This window comes from Lissotriton helveticus, chromosome 8 (genome assembly GCF_964261635.1).
Source record: "Lissotriton helveticus chromosome 8, aLisHel1.1, whole genome shotgun sequence".
NCBI lineage: Eukaryota > Metazoa > Chordata > Amphibia > Caudata > Salamandridae > Lissotriton > Lissotriton helveticus.
Genome location: NC_136069.1, coordinates 313,038,183 through 313,057,252, shown reverse-complemented (window position 1 = coordinate 313,057,252; position 19,070 = coordinate 313,038,183). Strand labels below are relative to the sequence as shown.

The window sequence follows — 19,070 nt, the reverse complement described above, 5'->3', positions numbered from 1 at the left end:
ATCGTCCCACTAGATCGCTGCGGTCAGAGTCTTTGTTTCTGGCGGTGGTGCCACTTGTGAGGAAGGCACGTACTGGGGGACGCTCTTTTAGCATGAGGGCTCCCCAACTGTGGAACACCTTGCCTCTGGCTCTACGGTCCTCCCCGAACCTGCTCCTGTTTAGGAAAAGCCTGAAGACTTGGCTTTTTAAACTCTAGGTTTCGTGTCTTTTTTTCTTTCCCTTGTCTGCTGTCTGCTGAATGGTGTTATGTTTTTTATTCTGAGCTGCCTCGATAAAGGGCCGGGACACTCCTCTGGAGTAGCGGTGCGCTACAGAAATAAATATATAACATAACATAACATAACATAAAGGCCACACAGCAGAATGAGAAAAAAAATCCAAATTTTGCCAAACTGTGGCTTCACGAGGTTGCCAACTCGTCACCAAATTCTTGAAGTAACAACGAGGAAACCAGTTGAATAGAAACCTTACTACTTTATTCCGGCAACCCAGAGCATGGCCCAGGCAAGCAGAGTAATCACCAGCACCAAGCATCTGATACAACATTCCATAGCAAAGCAATAAATACAAGGCAAACTCTAATTGTTCTGGTTCTTAATTCCATAGAAGCAGAACAATTCTAAACAAGGAATTACATGTAAACACATAGAGACTACGACTACGGAAACGCCCTCTATGCGGGAGCCCCGACCAAGCTCATCAAACGACTACAACGCATCCAAAACCCCCCAGCACAACTGATCCTCGACGTACCACGCCACGGCCACATCACCTCCTACCTGAGAAACCTGCACTGGCTCCCCGTCAACAAGAGGATATCCTTCAAGCTCCTCACCCACGCACACAAGACACTACAAAAGACTGGCCCAGCCTACCTCAACAGACGGCTCTCCTTCTACATCCCCAACCGCCAGCTACGCTCCGCCGACCTCTCACTCGCCACCGTGCCGCGCATCTGAAGAACCACCACCGGTGGGAGATCCTTCTCCCACCTCGCCGCCAAGACATGGAACCCCCTCCCACTGAGCCTACGAGAGACCCAAGACCTGCTGACCTTCAGGAGGATACTCAAGACCTGGCTGTTCGATCAGTAGCGCCCCCCCTCCCCAGCGCCTTGAGACACTTGCGGGTATGTAGTGCGCTTTACAAATGATTGATTGATTGAGAGATGAAACCCCAATACTACATGAACGTAGATGTAACGTGTGAGCAAACGGTACCATTAAGTATTACATTTCTCTTGAGAAATGTCACTAGTCTCCCTCTCAAAATAAAAAAGTTTGTTGAAACCTGAAAATTCAAAATAAAAAGAATAAAGATTCTGAAAATACACACCTTTTTTGTTAACATAACTTTGAAAGGTATGATTGACTTCTGTACAGGACTTATTACACTGGTCCTACCATTATAAATGCTTTGGTTGGCATCGCTGATATATATATTTGGTGAACGTAGATGTAACGTGTGAGCAAACAGTACCAGATTTGTAATAATATAAACCAACGCATCAAAAGTGTAAATAGTAGCGCTCTGACGTATACGCTGACAAACGCATACCTATAAAAGGGACAACACAAGCTCAGAAGTCATTTGAGTTGCTTACCGAGTCACTCTATGTTTCAACATAGTAACCGCCGGTACCTAGCAATGCCTTCGCTCTCTAACTCGCGCACCCAGCCCTTTCCTGGTCTGGTGTGGCATCCGAGCTACGTGCTGACGTCACACAGATTCTATTCACCCACGCCTCCTCAGGCAGATGACAGCCGTCGAGCCCACAGCTGCCCCGCCCTGATCGCTCCCCGCACCGGAGCCAAGATGGCGCCCTCGCACGTCCTCAAGTGCTGCCAGCGGGTGCTGGGCTGGGTTCCGGTGGTCTTCATCGCGCTGGTGGTGTGCTGGTCTTATTATGCTTACGTGCTGGAGCTTTGCATATGTAAGTATCGCCCTTCGCAGGACGTGCCGCCTAATCCCTAGGACCCGGGGAAGGGAAGGGTGGAAGGGGATGCTGGGCAGAACTCGGTCAATATGACCAGCCGGGGTCTGCCTAACTATAACCACTCGCCAGGGGGCGCCGCATTCTCAACAGCAGCTCAGTTTGTTTGCTGACTTCACTAAGGGTCTAAATAACCTGTAAAGCGGGGCAGATCAAAAGCTCGGACCATTGGTGAGACGTTATTGTATGCGCACAAGAGTAGCATCTTGACTTCTGACACAGTGCGCTATTTGTACCCCATAGAAAGTCTTGCATGCGACCCTTTAATGTGTGCCTCATGATTTCGTTTTTTTAAAACTCCCATTCCATGTGTGCCACTGCACTGTTTTTATATATTTTTTTACTTCTGATCCTTCATTTGATTGTTCCTTTTTTGTCAACAAAGTCACTGTTTGTGCTGTGTATTCTTTAATCTAAGATATTGACCTACTCGTGAACAGTTTTTTATTTTTAAGTCAAAATATCTAATTTGCAACTCCTGCTGAAATGTGTTCTTGCTTGTCTCTTTTTGCGAGTTTTTTGTCATATTTTGACCTCCACTCACATCTGGAGGATAACTGGTGTATTATTTACACTTCCTGCTACTAATTCTCGTTTGATAGCTGAAATTGTCTGTTCTTGATCCATTTGCTGGAATGAGGGTATCTTGAAATCATACTAAGCTGGTATTTGATGATTTCCACTTGCTTTTATTTGCATCTTGAACCTAGTAGATTAGTGTCTAATATTGTTATATATTTGTATTTAACCATCAAACTTATTTTTGTTAACATATGAATATGTCTTTAGGTGTCCACATATTCTGCATTGTGAAAACTATACAAAGGGTAAAGAAGGTAGAAGAGAACGAAGGAAAAAATTTGATAGAAATAGAAAGCAGGAACTTGTAGGAGTGAGAAAGTTGCAGGGAGAGTTTGGTTGGAGATTAAAAGAGGCTAGAGGTGGAATCAAGACTATGCAGCCTTTGTATTCAACACACTGACATTCAGAAGTGCTGACAACGATCTTCTGAGCAAAACTTCGAACCCAGCACTTTTTCCTATACAAATTAAGCACTGATGTGGTGGTAACTGCTGCAGCCAAATATGGACATATCGTTCATGGACAGTCTAAAACATGCATAGTTTCAAAATAAAATATAGAGCTGTTGATTTTTGGTTTTTGTACATCTTTTCCCAGCATCTCGACAGCTTTCCTTAATAAAATACAGGTCCCAGTTTGCAGAGACAGTGTCCAGTGAGCATAAGGACTGATAAGCGTGGCTCAAATCCACCTGAGTGACTTACCACACTCACCTATAGTTACCTAATAATACTTCAGCCGGACAGTGGAGAAGAATAACAAAATATATTTATTAGGCCACAAACTCCCATATGAGAGGGCCCTATATCGACCTCACCCCTAAGAGTGTGCCGAGAAGGACTGACTCCCTTCATTACAGTAACACATTATAATGCGAAAAGCATAGTAAGACACGCCCATTTGTGGAAAAGTACTGAACCCCTGAGATGGTGAACAATGGTCTCAGCCTTTCCTCATGCATTGTTCACCATAATCAACAGTAATCCTATTATGCTCTGGCAAGGGAGAGGGAGTAGGAACCAGTTTGTGGACGGGGTAAGCTTCATCCAGAAAGAACAGTATTCCAAGCATTATCAAGAATATAATAATGAGCACCACAATAACCACAATTTTTCCTTTTCGTGATAGGGCACGCCATGGTGAATCTGGTTCTGGTCTGCGAGGAGCAGCAAAAGGCTGTTCCTCCTCTGGGATAGGACGGCCAAAAGGATACATGTCGCCTAGGGAGCGGAGCAAGGGATATCCTAAAAGTTCAAAAGACTAGGGGCACTACTAAAAGTTCAGACACTCCAAACCGGCCCGAGGGGTGCTTCACCCTTTTAGAAGGGCTCTTCTCCCTATGTCCGTTAAAGCCTCATAGGTAGGCTTTCAACCTCGCAACCCTAATCCCTCGACGGAGTCACACAACTGCAGCAACTCAGGAGCACTGAACTTGGGCCCACGCACAATTCTAGTGTCCCGTTCAGCAGTGTCTCAGAAGTGCACCAGGGCTCCTTCAGCAGTCCATCCCTATTACTAGGCTAACCTGTTGAATATAGTCCACTCCTAATCCCTATCTCAGCCCTTCTTCCAGGGCTCAGTTCTTTCGCCTCTTTCCTGGGCCGCAAGTTATAGCGAGTGCTCCCTCGCACTTCGGGGTCTGAGAACAGAATTGGGGGATCACTTTGAAAAGAGGTGGCTTCTGTCGTTTGAGCACTGTGACCAAAAGAAGCCTCGCTACTTGTACTCAGGGCTGGCTTCCGCGCGTTCTCGTTGTGCTCCCCCTCTATCAGTAAAGCATCAGAGAAGGGAATATATCTGGGCATACGCTCGGTCTCGTGATCTGCTACGCCACCTCGGATCCACGCATCATAAGGTAGAGGTAGAGGAACCTTTTTTACATGGGAGGCGTGTGTCCACGCCTTCCGGCCCTCCACTCGAAGTGAGGAGCACCAGCTTTGGTTCGGACCATCTAGGCTCCAGACAGGACTTCCGCTGGTATTTCTTCACCACGACCCAGTCCCCTGGGTGGATGTCGTGCCCCGGCCCCTCAGGCAACGGCTTCAGTGTGTCTGCTACCTGCTGATGAATAGAACGAAGATCTTTAGTCAAAGCATACAAATAATCTGTCAACAAAGGATATTCAATCTCTGAGAAACATTTGGGTCTAGGGACAACCCCACACATTGGCGGGCCTGCCAAATATAACCTCATGGGGGGAAACTCCTGTCTTAGAATTCACTGTTACTCTTGTGGAAAGCAAGGCAAGGGGAAGTGCATCTGGCCAACGCAGCCCCGTACTCTCCTGTATCTTGGCCATCTTTAACTTCAAGGTACCATTGAATCTTTCAACCAAACCCGCCGCCTGTGGATGTTGGGCTGCGTGGAATTTTTGAGAGATTTGTAAGCCCTTACAGATCTGTTTCATCAGTTCAGCATTGAAGGACGTTCCGTTATCGCTCCAGATCACCCTGGGTAAACCGAACCTACTGAAGTACTCTTTGATCAACATCTTAGCTGTCGATATGGCTGTACAGTCCTTCGTTGGAAAAGCCTCCACCCACCTACTGAATGAGCATACCACCACAAGGACATATTTTAGGTTGTTCACCCTCTCCATTTCAATGTAATCCATCTGGATCACTTCGAAAGGGTAGGATGGAGGTGCGAAATTGCCTACAGGGACGGGTGTTCCCTTCCCAGGATTATGTCGTAAGCAAACCATACACTGCTGTACCAAATGTGTCGCCACCCTGTAAATGTTCTTATTACTCCACACCGGATCTAATAATTTACATATTCCCTTGGTACTTATATGAGCTGGTCCATGTGCCATCGTCACTACTGGGAGAACATATGCATTCGGGAGCAACCATCGTCGTTTGTCTGACACATCCGTCCAACACTCATTCGAGTCCAACCGCCCCCCTCCATCCTTCCATTGTTTCAACTCTTCCTCAGTTGCTTTCTCTTGTATGTTCCGCACACTCTGTACAGTGTCTTCAAACATGTTAACGTCTGGTACCCACCTAGCTGGTCCTGCCACGAACATTCGCGGAAGTTTTGTCCTAGCACTTTCTTTAGCCGTCTGGTCTGCGAATGCATTCCCTCGTCCTACATCATCCACCACTACCTTGTGTGCACTACACTTAATCACGGCCAATCGTTTGGGAAGTGTCAAAGCTGTCAACAGTCGTAATATCAATGGTCCATTTTGAATTTTCTGTCCGTGTGATGTCAAAAATCCCCTCTCTGCCCACAGCCTCCCATAACTATGAGCCACGCCAAAGGAGTATTGGCTGTCCGTATAAATGTTCACCTCCAATCCTTCACTTAATTCACACGCTCGCATCAATGCTATTATCTCTGCAGCCTGAGCTGAATTGTACGGGACTCTAGAAGTCTCTACCACTGTTTTCAAAGTCGTGACTGCGTATGCTGCCGTTGTGGTACCATCTGCTAGTTTAAAACAGGACCCATCAACATACAGCTCCCCATCAGGATCATCTAGGGGCTTATCCGTCAAATCTACTCTTCCTTTTGTTTCCTCTTCTGTCCGAAACAAGCAATCATGGACCTCATCGTCTTTTTCATCTGAAGGGAGAGGTAACAACGTGGCTGGGTTCAGGGTGGCACATCTTTTTATCGTTACATGTGGGGCAAATAATGTCATCTCATAACCCGTTAGACGAGCACTAGTTAAATGCTGCGTCTGTGTCCTGTTTAGCAAAATGTCCACGGCATGTGGTACCATTACTGTGAGGGGTGAGCCCAGTACGAGCCCTGCCGATTGTCTTATCGAGACCGCAGCAGCCACTGTAGCCCTTAGACAGCTCGGCAGTGCTCTTGCCACGTTTTCAAGCATAGCAGAGAAGTAAGCACAAGGTCTCTGTTTCCCGCCAAAACTCTGAGTTAGGACAGACAGCGCGCAACCTTCCGCCTCGTGTACGTAAAGTACAAAGGGCTTCTGGTAATCTGGTGTTCCCAAGACAGGTGCAGAACATAAAGCAGTTTTTAATGACTCAAACGCTTCTTGGCATGCTGGAGTCCAAGGTAGGGGTTCGCGCACTTCTTTAGTAGTCAGATACAGAAGGGGTTTTGTTAGTAAAGCATAATTAGGTATCCACTGGCGACAGTACGATGTTATGCCCAAAAATGCGCGCACCTCTCGCTGCGTGTTAGGTACAGCCATGTTAGTTATCGCCTTGATGCGCTCCAGCGTCAGCTGTCTCCCCTCATTCGATAGGAGATGACCGAGGTAGGTAACCTCCTGTCGACAGTATGGAATTTAGGAAGAGACACCTTGTGTCCCTTACAGGCCAAATGATGCAACAATTTAACAGTAGACTCACGGCATCCATCTTCTGTATCTGAGGCAATGAGAATATCATCGACATACTGCAACAAGACATTCCCCTGTGGGAGCTCCAAATCATCCAACTGTGCTTTCAGAGCTTGACTGTAAATACTGGGACTTTCCGTATAACCTTGAGGAATTCTACAAAATCTAAAACTGCGGCCAGCCAATGAGAATCCGAAGAGATATCTGCTATCTGGATGCACAGGTATACTAAAGAAAGCATTCTTAAGGTCCAGTACAGAAAAATACTTAGCTGTAGAAGGTATCATGGTCAAAATAGTGGTGATATCGGAGACCACCGGATACTGAGGTTCGACCACCTTGTTAATGTGGCGCAAATCAATCACAAAACGATAGACATCAGGTGTACCCTCGCCTGCATCACCTGAGGGTCTCTTAAGTATCGGAAGAATGGGGCTATTGCAACTGTTAGAATTTGTTTCTTCTACCACCCCAGACCGGATCAAGTCCTGTATTATTTGCAGCAGAGCCCTCTCCCCGTCCCTAGATATTTTATACTGGGGTATCCGAGGCAACTTCGCTCCCATCTTAACTTTTATGGACACTGGGTCAATGTCCATCTTCCCCACATCAGTGTCGCTGCTGGCCCACAGACTCCCAGGAACACCCTCCAATTCAACCGGGAGGGGCTCATCTTTCGAGAAACACTGCTGCACACGCGTGACAGAAGGACCCAACGTGAGGTACACACCGTCTGGAGAACAGTAAATTGTAGCATTCAGTCTTTTCAACAGGTCCAAACCCAATAAATTCTCACCACAATTCGATGTTAAAAGAAAAGGAGAGTCAACAGTGAAAGGGCCAATCGTGAGTGCAAGAGGCTTAGATACGGGGCTAACCACTGGGGTACCGGAGAATCCCACAGAAATGTTAGTCTTGCCAGACAGAGCCGCCCCGGGGACCTGGGCATGTGCCACAGAACTTTTCGTAGCACCTGTATCCACTAAAAATTTCTGAGGGGATCCCGACAAGTCTGCCGTTACATAAGGCCCACGTTGATCAACATCCACAGAAACCGGTCCCTCGCTCTGCCCTACGCTGTCCTAGTTATAGGAAAAACCAGTCATGTCATCCATAGCATAAGCATCGTTATAGTACTGCCGATCTCCATCATCGTCACCCTCCTTTTGAAAGTGCTGTCTATCCCTGCCTCCGTCGAAGTGATTCCCACCTGGTCTCCTGCCTTCTCCAGACTGTCTATTATCTTTATTCGCGTCTCCCCGTCCGCGTCCCCTACCCTGTCCAACAGTGGACCGGAACAGTGGACAGTCTCTCCACCAGTGCCCCTCCTGTTTGCAGTTGGCGCTCTGGTTCTGACCCAAGCGCTCTCTTTTCTCTCCCCGTCCGTAGCTACCTCCTCCTCGACCAACCGCCATGGGCGGGGCTCCACGTCCCCGTCCCTGCGCCACTTGCTGCAATAACACCTTTGTCTTCAAATCCTTCGCCTTCTTTTCTTGCCTGTCTTTATTTTCATTTTCCCTATGCTCGTAATACTGGGCCATGCTCAGGATCCCAGAGGGAGTGGATGTCGTCCACGTACTCTCGGACGCTTTCAATCGAGTTGATATCTCTGGCAACAGATTTGTTACGAACCTGTTAACAAAGAGTCGCAACCCGCCATCCTGAGATATATCTTGCCCGCTAAAATCCATGAACGTTTCCTCAAAACGTGTAAATAAATCTGAAACAGCCTCGTCCTTTTTCTGTCTACATGCCGTCAACTTATCCCAGTCTACTTTCTTTGGCGGGATGAGCGAGTGCATGTATTTTATTATGCGTCCTGGCAGCGCTAATATCTCCGCCTTCGGCTTCTCACCTGGCTTTCTCTCCTTATCCCAATCCGTAAATTCTTCCCAAGTACCGCCCAGCTCCTCTCTATGATCTGAACCCTTCACCTGTCTCCACACGTCCACAGGAACCAATAATCCGAAAAATAATTCAATATCTGCTAAAGTCATGACCGTCGAGGAAGCTGCCTCTGTTAGTTCCTTATAATAAGCCGTCGGATTCTTTCTCGAGTCAGGCAACTGAGCCTTCAAAGCCAATACCTCGCTCCTTTTCCAGGGCCTATACACCCACTGTTCCTGAAAATGAGCGTCGATACGAGCTCGGGTCACAACCTGTGTCGTAGGGTCTCTTATCTCAGGGTGGAATATAGGATGCACTTCCCGCATCGGGTGTACCCCAGGGTAATGGGGCTCCCCCGCCTCTGGTAACTCATTTCTATATTCTAACAGGAACCTCAAACTACGGAACACATCCCTTATTCCAGTGTTGGCTCTATAGGCATTATTCTTGATATCCCGGAGAATCGCTGGCGCTTCCCCACCATACCCCTGTTCCCACAACGCTATCGATGTCGTCGACATGTGCCACAAAGCATGCTGCTGCATCAGAGGCTCGTAGTCTTTCATGGTAGACCAAATGTCTTCCAATGAATAAATATTATTTCTGGCCCATTGGCTGGCTTGGTTGGCTACCATTGTCTTCTCATCCAACCCAACAGCCGAACGTGTAAGTAACTTCCGTACCTGAGTAAACAGTCCGCCTCCCGCTCCTCTAGTGGGAGTCAGTAGCGCGCTCTGAGGGGTAGCACTGGCTGAAACAGCGGGAATGGCAAAATCAGTAGAGAATACCGGGGAGAGCTCAGATGCCGGGGAGAGCACAGCGGGTACAATTGGGCTTGCCGCGGAAAAGGAGAGCAGGGGCGTAGTGACAGAAGGGGATGGTCGTTCAGCCACGGAGGAAGCAGGTGCACCGGACAAAGGAGGGGCACCCATTTGAGGAACTGAAACCGCGGCCGAGGAGGTGGAATCCACCAACATGGGATACACAGACTGCGGGGCATATGGGGGAGGGGGTCGGGCGTTCAAAATGTCCCCCATTTCATCCTGTTCATCTTCTCTCACCACATAACTCTTATTATCCAACAACCTAAAACGTCTATCTGCGCGCTCAATACGCAGCTCATTCTCTTTTTTAGTGTGTTCTCTAGCCTTCTGCGCCATAGTCTGCGCCGCTCTCTTCTGAGTCACCTTCTCCTCCCTCATCTGCCGCTCTCGTACCTCCTTTTGCCACATTCGCAAAGAATCGAACATGCTCTGGCGGCTGCGCCTAGCGAACAATCTGTCTTGTAAATAATCTAATTTTGCACCATCAAAAGAACCAAGCAAAGGCCACTGCAAATCCACATTATCTTTGGTATATTTATGCCACAGAGTAGAAAACAAAATCGGGGGTAAACCGTGCTTAACGTACATTTCAAAATTTGGAGAGCCCTCCGTTGGTGCAGGTTGACTCTCGGCCAGTCTAACGTCTGAGACCTCACCACAGCACCCCAAACACCGCAATTTACTGAAACACGGCATCTTGCTCTCTCACAATCACACACTAACATACACATTCACACCGACACACTTACTCGCTTACCAGTAAATCACACTCACAACTTCAATGCACGTTACATGAAATCCGTACCAAAACACGTGTTAGCAAAATGGGACAAGGCCCGTCGACCAAGTCCTGGGGAACCTGGACCCTACCGCAGACCGAACAGCGCACACCCGCTATCCCGAGACTGAGGAACACATCCGTCTCCTGGGCAACACTACAAATCTGCATGCGCTACACCACGCAAGACTCGGCGCTCTTCTCCGTAAACCACCACCCTAGGTGTCCGGGTGAGCCCCGAGATCCCTCCGTGGCAAGCCACCTGCCGCCTACAGTATTATCCAGTCGGATGACCACAAAACAACGTTCACCCAATCTCCGCTAAGTCTGTCAGAGCGCCATTTGCACTCTGAGTTCCCCGGAGCACACTAGCCCCAGGAGCACGCCGGCTCCTCCAATCACCAGAGACGCACCGGTCCCTCGGAGCACTCCGGCTCTTCCAAACAACAGTCGGACCACTCACCTTCTATGCGCGGTACCAACTTCTACCGTTCTCCACCTCCGGCTGCCTGGACCAACACGATCAGCTCCAAAGTTCCGCCTTCTGGACTCCGGCGTAGGATCATGGACCGGAACCTCTTCCGATCAGCAGGGCGGGGCAGCGCTGCGAGAACCAAGCTCGGCATCAAATGGGTACCCGGGCCCACCGTGCCGACCAGAGGGCCCCGGCCTTCTGCTACCCCCTTATGGGTGAGAAAGGTCCTAATCGCGGATTTCCTGTTCGGGCGCCATCTGATAAGCGTGGCTCAAATCCACCTGAGTGACTTACCACACTCACCTATAGTTACCTAATAATAAGTCAGCCGGACAGTGGAGAAGAATAACAAAATATATTTATTAGGCCACAAACTCCCATATGAGAGGGCCCTATATCGACCTCACCCCTAAGAGTGTGCCGAGAAGGACTGACTCCCTTCATTACAGTAACACATTATAATGCGAAAAGCATAGTAAGACACGCCCATTTGTGGAAAAGTACTGAACCCCTGAGATGGTGAACAATGGTCTCATACAGTAGGCATCTGCACCTGGGATTGCAACATTCCCCTATCAGCCCCCTAGGACACGGAGCCAGGCTTGAGCATCTCCAGCACATGAGAACAGAGTGATAAGGAGTTTCGCTGGTAGTTTCAGTCACAGTGGGCCGAGAAGCAAAAACTGCTGACATGTGGAATATTCCTATTCCTACGGGAGGGGGAATGAGCAAGTGCAGCTCGCAAGAATAGGGAAATGCATCAAAATGGTGGCACACAGGCTAAGCTAAGAACACTGAAATAATGTCGCACGCATGAATGGATAACTAATAGGAGCATATAAACGTAAATGCATGAATGAATATATCAGTAGTTAGACACATTCTGCTAACTCATAAGCATAATGTAAGCAGTGGGCGGGGCATGGGAAAACGAAACCTATCAGGACTACATTTAAATGTTGCTGATGTTTACACTTTCTCTGTCGACTCTTGTGATACTGCTTAGACATAGACGAAATGCAGGTATCTCTCTATTGAGGTTCTCCCACCTTTCTGAGATCAAAAGGCAAGCAGCTGAGCTTAGACAACTCGGATAATAGGTAAAATGACTGGCAAGTGCCATTTTATGTCAGCATTGCTAACACGCTTTTGTTTTGTGAGCTACAAACCACGTGTTGCATTGTTTAATTGCACAAAATGGGTCTGTGCGTTTTCGCTGTCCCTTTGTTTTATAATGGGATTAACAGGAATACAAGTAGGTATTTATGTATGTGCCATTTGTATTGTTCACGGTCAAAGACAAGCATAAAGTGTATGAATAATGGAATGTGCCTTGTTTGTGGACTGTTAATGCATTGTGATGTGGTGTTTGCTAAAGAGATGCATCTGCAACTCCTTTCCTAAATTGGAGCAGCATGGATGCTGTCCTGATGAATATGAGGATGTTGTCCTAGATCCTGGGTACATAGACTGAAAAGGCCTGCTGCCTTATTTCTTTTTTACACTTTACACTTCTCAGTCTGATAGGTCTTAGCTGAAGATATGCTGATATCCAAACATACAATAGGTGATGGAAGGAATGCTTGCGGTTTCTTTAACCACCGGCAATTGCTCAGGTAGCTATCTAACCCCATTGTTCCTTTGCTCTCCATGCCACCTCATTTTGGGCAAATCCATATGCAAATGAGTCTTAACCCCTGCTCTTTATGGGAATAGTCCAGCCCGAACTGCCAGGCTAAGGCCCCCTTGAACCAAAACACAAAAACCCAAGACTGTTTTTGCCCTGATTGGGGCTCTTCAGTTGGGTGTAACTTGGTTCCAGTGGCACACTCAGTCTGGGCATACCTTTGCCACTTAAGGCGGTACATCAAACACAGAAAAGGTGATGGGAGAAATGCCTGCAATTTGTCTAACCAATGGCAATTTCTTGGGATAGCATTCTAACCCATAGCACTTTTGCTCACCATCCCACCTCAGTTTGGACAATCCATATGCAAATAAGTCTTGACCCTGTATGAACTGCTAGACGAGGTCTTCCTTGAACCGGAAAAAAGCAAGGCAAGATTGGTTTTGCCCTGTGTTTGATGTAACACCCTAAATGGCAAGGGTATGCCCAGACATGGGTCCCTTTCTCACTGTGCCACTGGACCCAAGCTATACCTGACTGAGCCCTAATCAGGGCAAAATCAATCTTGGGTTGCTCGTGTTCTGGTTCAGTGAAGCACTGCCCTGGCAGTTCGGACTAGACTGTTCCGATAAGGAGCAGGGTCAAGACTGATTTGCGTATAGCTTGGTCCAAACTGAGGTGGTAAGGAGGGCAAATTAAAAAGGGGTTGGGATGCTAAGCCGAGAGATTGTCAGTGGTTAGACAAATTGCAAGCATTCCTCCCATTACCTTATGTTTGTGTGGTATGCTGAGAAGTTGAGCTTATCTGCAAGATATGCAGGGATGCTGGTTATGATTGCTTTGTAAACGATGCAGCTGGGTTTTTAAGATGTGATCATATTTCTTCAGGTCCTGGATGACGCATGTTGTGGCATGTAGGATGCACGTAATGTGTGCTAGTGTGAAGTCTGGGAGGCCATGAAGTACGGCATTACCACTATCCAGATGCAACAGTATGAAGTCTTGAACAGCAGCTCTGAAGTCGCTTTCTGGAAGAAACTGTTTCCCTTTCTACAATTGGTTTAAAAGTGAAGAGTATACAACCGCCGTGTCTGCCAAACTCCATGTTACTTGAACCCTACACTGTGTCAATGAACTCTGTCATTGTAGTCCTATGTCCAACTATCTGCCTTATTGTAGTTCTCCTATATCTGTGGCCTGATCTGTTTTGTGTTTCTGGAAATCTAGTAAACCTATTATAAACTACAAATGTGACTATTTCAACTGTTCCTTTTCACATTGCCATGACTCCTTTTAACTGTGTACTTGGCTTTCATGGACTTGACGGCGGCTTTTGATCGAGTTAATCATAGGAAATTATCGGCGTTCATGGGCGACCTTGGCGCGGACCCATGACTCATTAATATTCTAAGAGTCCTGCATCAGAATACTACTGCCTCAGTTAGATATAACCAGGAAGGAAGCACCACTGACTCTTTCCCGTGTTCAAGTGGGGTGAGACAGGGCCGTATCCTGGCCCCATTTTTGTTCACTCTCTACATAAACAGTCTGGATCAGGTACTTGGTGCCCTAAAGGTTGATACACCGCGGATTGGCTCAAGAAGGATCCCCATCCTGCTTTACGCGGACGACGCAGTTCTCCTAGCACGCACCCCCAAAGGGCTACAGGGATTGATAGATGGCTTTGTCTCCTTTATGGAGAATTTAGACTTGTCCCCCAATCAATCCAAGTCATACGTTATGGTAGTGGGGAAAAACCAAACAAAAAATATGATTATTCGATTGGTTCTCATGGTCTGGAAAAGGTGCACTTGTTCTCATATTTGGGGATTTTATTTGACACATGCCTTAATTTTAAAGCCCTATTGGAACAGAAATGTCGCACACTAGCGAGTTGCACCGGGTCAATCATGAATTTTGCACGAAGGCTGGGTCATTTGTCCCCGTAGCAAATTCTGAGACTATATAGTTCTATGTGTTGTGCCAAAATTCTCTATGGAAGTGAGGTATGGGATTTTACTGACATGCAGCACTTACAAACCGAAGAAAACAAGTAACTTCGGCGTCTACTCAAAGTGCCCCAAAGTACACCGTCACATCTTATTCACGAAGAACTGGGTGTTTGTTATTTCAGAGACAGGTTGGAAGTCAAATCCCTAACCTATTGGTTTAAAAATTGGACAAACCCAGAGGCCTCATTTAGTAAGCAGATCATAATAGACTGTCTTGCCCATGACTGGGGAATGCACATCCCCTAGCTTGAGTACATAAAGGAGACTCTAGTTGGCATATGATGTGCAGACCTTTTTAATAAGCCCTCAAAAATTTTACTCCAGGATAAGGCCTTGGTGAAAGACCAGTACCAGAAATATGTTATATCACTTAGGGAAGATAGGGAGCTGGTCAAGCCATCAGTTAGAGCACATCTCCTGACTAAATCATGTCTGGGTATTGAGCCTTATTTATCCTATTTTCATAATGCCCACAACAGATTTTTAATGACACACTTCAGGTTTAATCTTCTACACCACTTATTAGCTGATCCGGTAGGATATACTTCATCCATAGAGCTGAAGGGTCCGTGCGACTGCGACCACCGGTCCTCAGGATACCTTTCACTTTGTTTTATTATGTTCTTTTTATTCATATCCTAGGAGCTTGTTTTTAAAAAGTATTTTAAAGAATGCTAGATTTAAACACGCGAAGGTGGTCTTGTTGTTTTTTAAAGCTGTTACAGGCGCATTAACCTTGTTCTGCACTGTAAACTTTTTAAGAGCAGCTGTCAGACTTAGAAACACAAGAGGTACTAGGTGAATAAACATGGCATCAAGCGCTAGTCTGTTAAAGGCCCTGAAATGATCAAGGAGGGATTGTACATGCATTTATTTCAGGCTGATGAATTGACATGCACTTTTTCCATATCATGATGTATTCTATCTGAACTCTCATAGTTGGTGAGGCTAGTTCCTTATTGGCCCTAAACATGAATTTTATATGTCAAGGAGTTTTTATTTATGGATGGATTGAGCATGTATCTTTCTCACTTGGTATGTGGCCTGTTTTATCATGATGTATTTTATTTGCGCACTTATGTAAATGTAAATGTAAATGTACAGGAATTTATATAGCGCAAATCACCGAGCGGTTTCTAAGCGCTTGCTTAGGGAACCCGTCCTGGTATTCCCCTGTGAGATAACCCCGGCAGGGTATCCGCAAGGTGAAAGCCAGGCATCCCGCCGCGAGGGGCCGTTGTGGAGATTAAGCAAGCTATTGCCCAGAGTCGCAGAGTGTGAACCCGTGAATCGAGTAGGCACCGGAGCGAGAATTGTCGAGTCCATGGACATTTTAGGACTCAAGACCCCGCCGAGCCGGGAATTGAACCCTGGTCCCGGGCTGACCTCTGCTTCCAGGTCTGCCTCCTCTAACCAGTGAGCCACACTTCTCCACTTCTTTTATGGTATTTTTCTTTTACCGAATAAAGTATTTTGATATATATGATATATATGACTCCTTTTACGTGCCAGTGGAACTGTTCCTTTTCACATAATTTTTACCCAAGTCTGCTTCTTCATGGACTTCTTTCCATTATTAGCAAATATTGCATTTCTCAGAGACGCTTACAAAAAATGTTCTCATTCTGTGACTTTATTTTGAGTAGTAAATCTAAAGGGAAGCCCAAGTTCACACCTGTTTTCACTCTTTTTATCAATTTATCCGATTCCAATCCTTCGGCATGCAGCCCGGTAACGTGGTCTGCCAAAATACCATATGCAATATAACTCCTCAGAAACTGGAGCAACATTACACTTCACCAGACGCACGGCACATACCACTCAATACTTCATAACTTTTGTCCATGTTTCATGAAAATGTATTCCAAGTACTCCTTTCTCACATGCTCTTCATCTTTTAATCCTGTCACATGTAGGGCACTTTATGTATATTAAAGTTTCTTCTGCAACAGATATGCTGATCCGGGCCTTTCTCTGACGCATGACAATACATAAACCATCCTCGATAGTGGATCTTTTTAACCCAATGCATTCCTGACATTTAGTAGCCCTTCTTCAGGGGTTCACTAAAAGTTTAAAACATTGACATTAGAATACATCTACACCATTGAAACTTTGCAGCAAACAATTTCTACCATGTTTTACTGAAGACTGACGTTTTCCCTCTAAACGCGCTTCTAAGCGCCATCAAACAAATGTGCCCCGCGGAACCTGCAATCCCAGTCCTATACCTTCCAATCTTTGCCTAAACACCTATCCACACCCCGATGTTACTCTTATCTGTCAAGTGACCCGTCCCGAAATACCAAATCTCCATAGACATGCGTCCATACCTTCATTCGAATAACATCATAAACTGTTTCACTCCTCGCGCCAAACAGTCTTTCCCTCATTCCTACTGTTTAACTGTTTAAATACAGACCCATGACTCCTCCCCCCAGGTCGACCAATCCTGTACCGCCAACCTACTGCATAACTACAACTCCCATAAGGCTCTTCTCAAAGCACCCCATTCACAACACTCCCTATAGCAACAGTCTTCCCAAACCACACTATCGTGTACCCCGCCCACCCTCAGCTGATAAATACACATCAGTTATACAAGAATGTTTGTTTCAAAACATGCGATTTAAACACTTATGTTTGCATGCTAATGAAGTACTTGTTATTTTGATTTTAGCTCTTTTTACTGGAGTTTCTAATCGTGTAATTCTTTAATGCTGGTACCTTCTGTACAATATCATGTGGAGTAGCGAATGGCTGTACTGCAGAGGTTCAATTTCATTGTGCGGGGGCACCCTTGAATAGATAGGCACGCTTTCATGGCACTGCAACCGATTTTGGGAGAGTTTGGATGTGGGAGAGCAGGGGTGGCACTAGAAGAAAATTGATGGCTTTTGATATTAAGTAGAAGAGAAGAAGCACCTTGATGATGTATCAATGCTCTTTTCTAGCAGTACTTAAAAATGTCTATATTAGTACACCCATTACTTATAATTAGTGACTCCACGTTTGGTATTTTGTTTTGTTGCTTTAATGTGAGAATATTTAACTTCATGCCCAAGCTCTCTATGGAACTATTCACTGCTGCGAGAAGGAAAGCCTCAGTTACTTTTACATTTCTCAATCTCTGTAACTCATTAAATGAGTTCCTTACGTTGAAATAGGCAGTGTAGCAGTAGTTTAGCGTATCTATGTTGGGCTTCGCTAAAATGTAGCTCGTCTGCTACTGGATGCTTTCCAGCTACCTAGAAGTAGCTCACCTGTGTGCACCCCAGCCTACTGAAGTTGAAACGTGTGCTTGATTTCAGAACCCATAAGCTCTGTCTGAATTTCCAAATATATTTAAAGCTTATTTATATTAGAATGATAAATCATGAGGCACATGAGACTTATTACTAAAATTATAAGAATGGTGCCTGGGGCAGTGCATCCATGGCTATTGTGTATTAACCCAATAGAGGCCATTTTCACATTGCTGCTGTCAACCTTGCCTGATGCACTGAGGTGGCCACTGCTGGTAATCGTGCATGGGTGGCCTCTAACATAACCTAGTATGACTTGGTCACTTTTACCACACTAATAATATTAGTAACTCATGATGCAGGGGCAGAACTATGCTTGGGACCACAGAACGTTAGTGGGAATGGACCAAATCACCATACCACCTTAGTAACCATGAGCCTGAGTCAAGCTAGTTATAGTGTCTCACTTGCCCTTTTAACCATATACAGAGAGACAAGTGAATTGACACTCCGGAACACAACACTTCCGACCCTCTCGGGGATCGCTGTAACAAGACACCCCCTTCCTCTCTCACACTCGTACTCGTCCACAATAAGATATATCAGAGACACAAAGGAAGTTTGAAATGTTTATTAAACTAGCGTGCTCTAGAATTCAGAATTCGTGCCACAATTATAAAACAAAAGGGGACCGAAAGTACAGTCATCATAGTCAATAAACCATATGTTATGAAAAGCCCTGCCATATTATAAGACCGATTAGCCTAACCTCCCTCCCCAGCTACAAAAGCAGAATGATAAAAAGCAAAGATGTCTGGGATTTGTATCTGACCACCTACCTTAGGAAACTCAGGTGAACGTTCTACGTTGCAGGTACAGCTGTGAACTTCTCTCAAAGTCTCTCTCTCTCTCTTTGTATGTTACATTACTGTGCATACCTATATGACCAGGCTCATAGGCTCAGAAACAGCTGCACTCATGTGTTGTGTCTAGGTGCTAGTGCCTGACCAGAACAAAATAACAAGGGACATTGCTGTTTGACCTTGTCTGCAGTGTTCAGACTAATCCCATGAAAGAACAAAACGCGAAAACGACTGCAAGTTCTGTGTGAAAATACATTGTGGCACAACAATAAGCATGTTTTATATAGTAATGTGTGCAAAGCAAATGTGGCTATATCGTGCACAATTAGGCCAAAATAGGGACAACTACAATGGGACATGCACTGAACACATGACACTCAGTCTGATTTTCGTTGAACATGAGTAACTCTTGTTACAGAAATGTTGGCGACCCCCCCCCCCGTATACAAGCACTTTCCACTG

The 19,070-nt window shown here is 46.0% G+C and overlaps 1 protein-coding gene across 1 annotated transcript in view; it reads left to right on the top strand.

Annotated features, from left to right (window-relative positions):
* The first annotated feature begins 1,619 nt into the window (after positions 1 to 1,619).
* Positions 1,620 to 19,070, top strand: part of ZDHHC20 (zDHHC palmitoyltransferase 20) — a 195,384-nt gene continuing 177,933 nt past the window's right edge. The window contains exon 1 of the mRNA XM_078657089.1: positions 1,620 to 1,934. Coding sequence (XP_078513215.1) covers positions 1,649 to 1,934 — 286 coding nt within the window. The 5' untranslated portion in view covers positions 1,620 to 1,648. The remainder of the gene's footprint in view (positions 1,935 to 19,070) is intronic.